General features: G+C 50.1%; 1 protein-coding gene across 1 annotated transcript; it reads left to right on the top strand.

The window, feature by feature from the left end:
* The first annotated feature begins 463 nt into the window (after positions 1–463).
* On the top strand, positions 464–5,208 carry GINS3 (GINS complex subunit 3). The gene is made up of 3 exons (XM_045818971.1): positions 464–787; positions 2,777–3,010; positions 4,692–5,208. Exons 1-3 carry the CDS (start codon positions 602–604, stop codon positions 4,920–4,922), a joined length of 651 nt encoding a protein of 216 aa, XP_045674927.1. The 5' UTR covers positions 464–601; the 3' UTR covers positions 4,923–5,208.
* Positions 5,209–5,913: the final 705 nt, after the last annotated feature.

The following is a 5,913-nucleotide window of genomic DNA, read 5'->3' as shown; positions in this document are numbered from 1 at the left end:
CAATCAGATTTCCTCTTTTAAGCATTTAAATCAAGAGCCACAAAAGGAGATTGCCAGTTTCTTTCACGGCACTCCAGGAATGCAACCTGAACCCATGCACAGTGACAAAACTGGTAAATAGGTCTGACTGCATCAGGCCTGGGATGGAGGGCTCAGTGACGTCTTTATTTAAGCACCCAAAACTGTAAAGTGTTTTACATTTCATACAAACGTTTAAAGGACCACATAAACACAATCCAGTGCAAACGCATCCTGCAGCTTTAATAGGCATTTCCAGCTTCTTTCTAAACTGGTCTACACTCAGAGAAAAAAAACTTCGAGAGGACCAACCCACTTACAGCTCCCCAGCTCCCCGCCTCTGGTCGCACAGAAATAAGTCCTTATTGATTGCTTCTGCCTAGGCTGACCCGCCTGGATCGACTGTTCCTGTCTGGCCCGCCCTCGGCGCGGGAAACGAGTTTCAATTCGGCTAGGCGGCCGCAGCGACCCATTCAACTCCGGTAATTCCGACCTACCTCTGCTTCCTCCTGCTTTTGCATCCCTGACTCCCTGAGGTCTCCCGAATCACACGACTGGAGGCAGAGAAGCTCAAGCTGCCGCAATGTCCGAGGCTTATTTTAGGGTGGAGTCGGGGGCGCTGCGATCTGAGGAGAACTTTCTTTCCTTGGACGACATCCTGATGTCCCACGAGAAGATCCCTGTGCGCACAGAGATCCCCATTCCACGCCTCGGCGCATTCTTCCCGGAGCGCAGCGGAGGGGCCGACACAGACAACACGATCCCACAGGTTAGCCCTCTGGCTCGGTCCTACGTGGAAAGACTATAGTTCCCGGTGGGCTTTGCGGCCTTGGGGCGCCGCCTCCCCAGGCGCGCTGTCTTCTGGGGTTTGTAGTTTTAGAGGGAGGCGGGGAGGGGTGTGTGGTACCCGCTAACGGGACTGTCAGCAGGTCCCGGCGCACTGCAGTGGTCTCCCCACCTAGCCTGGGCCACCTGTACGGAAACTAAATTTATCCTAGGTCAATACTGATTTTGTTTTTGCAACTGTACACGTTCAGCAGTGTTCTCCCCACCGCCATGCCTTAGAATTGGCTCCTACCGGATACTTCAAGATCGGGGTTCGGATCACGTTTGCCTTAAAACAATAGCGTTGGGTTTGGTAAGAGCCTGAAATCCATCTGGAACCCACAGATTGCTAGCTTCATCCCTGCGTAATGAGGACGGTATCAGCAACCACTGACTGAGGGCTTCGGTGCCAACGTGGATGGAGTGGGGAGAGTGTACTTTTCCATTAATTACCCCTCTAATTCTTCAACAACCCTGTAACTAGGTGTTGTTGCATGCAAGGAAACTGAAGCCCAGGAAAGTCTGGTAGCTTGGGCAGAGTCGCTGTAGGTGGTGAGCTGGGATTCGAACTGGGGGCTCTATGATTTCACATGCAGAATGCCCCAGGAACATGGCCTGCAGGGGTTATTTCTTATTTCCTGTTTAACTTCGGTTTTATTTAGAAGGTGTTTCTGTTTGCTTTGAGTTCATCTTTATCAACGTGACACATAGACGAGGTTTAAAAGTCAGAGAGGACTAACGGATAGGAAATGAGTGACTCTGCCTTGTTCTTCCCTGCGTCCTTCCCTTTCCGCTCCACTTGGTCTACTTTTTCTAGTACTTTCTTCAAGATTCACCTCTATTTTTAAATAATGGTCTTAAACGTATCTTGATTTGTTGAAAATTTGGGTGTTACATATTGATTTTCCATTGTAGTAGATAAGAATTAGTTCTCTCGGACACATGGGTCAACAGAGGCGAGCTGCCCACACTTTGTTCAGATTTCCCTGACTTTGACCTTGAGTTCTTTTCTGTTCCAGGGTCCCATCCAGGCTGCCACTGGCATTGAGTCGTCTTGTCTGCTTAGGCTCCTCTTGGCTGTGACAGTTCATCAGACTTAACTTGTTTTTAATGAGCATGACAGTTTTGTGGAATCTTTTGGTTGCCTCCTTCTACCCAGTTGTTTGCCTTAAAAAAAAAAAAAGATTTTATTTATTTATTTTTTGAGAGAAGGGAAGGGAGAGAGAAATAAAAGGAAAGAAACATCAATGTGTGGTTGCCTCTCACATGGCCCTCACTGGGGATCTGGCCTGCAACCCAGGCACGTGCCCTGACTGGGAATCAAACCAGCGCCCCTTTGGTTCACAGCCTGTAGTCAATCCACTGAGCCACACCAGCTAGGGCTTTTTTTTTTTTTTTTTTTTTTTAAGTATTTCTCTTTGTTTCTGGTCTGCCATGGCCATCTCTCATATTTAAAGCCTTATCAGTTCTGATCTGGCTTTAAAAAGGTATCGAAACATTTCTCTTTTCTGTCATCCTGACACTGTGGAGTGGTATGGGGGGTGGGGGGGTTGCAGGCTGATCCCACATTTCTTTGCATCCCCCAGCACCCAGGGCGGTGCTTAGCAGTCATAGCCACTCATAAGTGCGTGTGTGGACTAGATACTGAATAGTCAAAGAAAGTAGAGATGTTCATTGTACCTCTGAAATATCTGGAATAAGACAGTGTTTGTTTATGCCTCTGCCACATTTTTGCTCTCCCTGTTTTTATTGTATAAAACCATTTTCTCCATTCCGTTGCAACATAAAACCGAACCTAGGGCTGTATGACTTCACATACAAGTATGTCCCCAAGAGGATAGGCCATATGACGCATGCAACGTGTATTTCCTTTTTGTCGCACACACATGTACTTTGTCGTCGTTATTAAAATCTTCGTTCTTGTTTGACGCAGGGCTCAAAGCTGGAACTCCCCTTGTGGCTGGCCAAAGGACTTTTCGACCACAAGCGGCGGATCCTCTCTGTGGAGCTTCCCAAGATCTACCAGGAGGGGTGGAGGACCGTGTTCAGCGCCGACGCCAACGTGGTGGACCTGCACAAGATGGGGCCCCACTTCTACGGCTTTGGCTCCCAGCTGCTGCACTTTGACAGTCCAGAGAACCCAGACATTTCCCAGTCTCTCCTGCAGGCAAGTGCGGGTGACGGGAAAATTGTGGCACTGCCCATGTGTCAGGGGCCGCCTGTGGCTGCCACCAGACATCACTGGGACCCAGGGAAGTTTAGAACATACACAATTAACGTATTATTTATGATACCAGGTCAGCCTACAGTTAGACTCTATTTGCCAATTATATATATACTTACACAGGACTTTTCTGTTGCTCTTCACATTTGCTTGCTAAGAGTTGGGACCAGAAGAAAGTCCTGGAAATGAGAGGGGTGATGGTTGATGGCAGGTGTCAGGGGCTTAAATACACAGTCGTGGCCGAGCCCTGGGCCTGGTCCGATGGGTCTTATTGGAAATACCTGCAGTGTTTGGTCATTGTGCCCTTCCCTTGCTCTGGGGCTAGGACCTGGCTCTGCTGTGCGCTGGCTGTGTGACTTGGCCAAGCTACTTGACCTCTCTAGACATTAGTTCTTCACCTGTAAAGGGGCATAATAATAGTGCCACAATTACAGAGTCCCAGTGAGATTGGGTAGAGCCATGTCATAAATGGTGACTTTTTTAAAAAAAAGATTTTATTTATTTTATTTCTAGAGAGAGAAGAAGGGAGGGAAAGAGGGAAGGAGAGAAACATTATTGTGTGGTTGCATCTCACATGGCCCCCACTGGGGACCCGGCCTGCAACCCAGGCATGTGCACTGGCTGGGACTTGAACCTGCAACTCTTTGGTCCGCAGCCCATGCTCAATCCATTGAGCTATACCAGCCAGGGCAAATGGTGACTTTTTACACAGTCACTTGTTACTATGTTACTATCTTTTATGCTATAACCTTACTTTAACTTTCGTAGTTATTTTTTATCCTGTTAAAACCAGAAGAAACCGTCCTTTCTGCATTCTGTTTTACTTCCTCATCCTTAGCTTTATCAAAACTGTCAGCTCAAAATGCTTTAGCTCCCTGGGCTGTGCCGACACCCTCCATCAGGCTTAAAGGTTGTCTGGCCTAACACCCACTAGTGCTGTATTTAATGTGGTAGCTAAATAGAAAGCTGCTGCTGCTCTCCGCTCAGAACAAGAAGGCAACACACAGACTGTAGACCGTTCAAGCTTAGGAATCCCTTCTGGGTGGAAATCATTGGCCTTCTAATGTCGCCAGGACATGCCCTTGAATTGGAACCCTGCCCTTATTGCTGTCTCTGTCCCTCACTGCTTTGAAGTGCCGGGGGCGGGAGTCGCTCACCTGTGGGGTGAGTTTGCCGGGAGACGGGTGCCGAGCTGAAGCGGGGCCTTGTGGGTTGGGCTCAGAGCCCTGAACTGACCCCCCTGGATCGTCTGGGTGTTCGTCCCGCTCTCAGACTGAAAACAGCAGAAACGGCACTCGGTTACATCGGGAGTTTGGTAGTTGTAACCTGTCTGCAAGTGACCACTGTGTAGTATCATGGCCTTTGTTGCTAATGACAGTAACAGGTGCCGCTTTCCGAGGAGCTTGTTCCCGCCGGTCACTTGCCAGGTGCCCTACTCCTGTTCCTTCACTGGATTTCCACAACGACCCATTTCACAGGCAGGGAACTCGAGGCTCGGCGATATCAAACAGCTTACGCAGGCCTCCTCCTGCCTGAGTCCTGAGACCAGATTCTCCCCTTGCGTGCTGTTCACATGTTTGGGGATAATAGTGAATCTGATTTCTCTCGCTCCCTTCTTCCTTAGACATTTATTGGACGCTTCCGCCGCATCATGGACTCCTCCCAGAACGCCTACAATGAAGACACTTCGGTGCTGGTAGCCAAGCTGGACGCGATGGAGAGGGGCTTGTTTCAGACCGGGCAGAGAGGGCTGAATGACTTCCAGTGCTGGGAGAAGGGGCAGGCTTCCCAGATCACGGCCTCCAGCCTCGTCCAGAACTACAGGAAGAGGAAGTTCCCCGACCTGGAGCACTGAGGGCCGGGAGAGCACGGGGTTGCTCCCTGCAGACTCCTCCCTGCAGACCCTTCCCTGTGTGTCCTTGTTAAGAGCCTGGGGGACCCTGTAATGGGCCGGAGTCATACCTCTTCTCATGGCCGATGTCCTGCAGCCGGCGCGACAGGGGTGCTGTCTGCTTGGGAGGGGGCCCCTGGCACTGTAAGTCTTCCAGAACTATCCCACCTTCCTGACCCCCAGCCCAGGCCTGCTTCACCCACGCAGCCACAACACGGAGACATCAATGTCCTTTGTAAATAAAGATCGTTAATACACACATTGCAATAGAAGTGGAACTCCTTGGGCTGCGTGTGGACAGCCTTCGATGTCCAGTGTCCCCAGCTCCGAAGGACAGATGAGGCCATCTTAGTCTGTTCACAGAATGTTCTCTTGAGCTGAGTTGCCTCGTCTTCCTGGTTGCACGGAGGACAGCGCCCCGACGATGCTGGTCTTGTCGATATCTCCTGCCACCTGCCTGTAGGGAGCTACCCCAATTTCCATAGACACAAGAACAAGGAAGGGGAAGGCAGCCAAATATCACGGTTTTTACTAAAAAGGAGACGCTGCTTTCCTCCTCTGTGCTTGGGGAGTCACGGGACTTTACAGTCAGCCTCGAGGGGGAATGCTTTTCAACGGGGCTTGTTTTTGTGGCTGTGATTGTTACAGCCCCCTCAGCCCCCCACTCCCTCCCCAGGAAAGCCATCAGGCAGTCGGACTGCAAAGTAACTCAAGGGCGTTAACCAGCCCTTGTTCCCTCGAAATCAGGACTTTAGTTTGCTGGTTATGAAGAGCCATGGTTTTTGTTTATTTGTTTGTTTTTCTTTAAATTTTTTTTTGAGGATAGAGGGGAGGGAGAAAGAGGGAGAGAAACATCAAAGTGTGAGAGATACATTTACGAGTTCCCTCTCAAGTGCCCCCTACTGACGCCCTGGCCCGAAACCCAGGCGTGTGCCCTGCCTGGGGACCCACACCA

Source organism: Phyllostomus hastatus, unplaced genomic scaffold, assembly GCF_019186645.2.
Source record: "Phyllostomus hastatus isolate PE091 unplaced genomic scaffold, TTU_PhHast_1.1 phas_scaffold_345, whole genome shotgun sequence".
Classification (NCBI taxonomy): domain Eukaryota; kingdom Metazoa; phylum Chordata; class Mammalia; order Chiroptera; family Phyllostomidae; genus Phyllostomus; species Phyllostomus hastatus.
The sequence above is the reverse complement of the archived record's forward strand: the minus strand, read 5'-3'. Positions and strand labels throughout refer to the sequence as shown.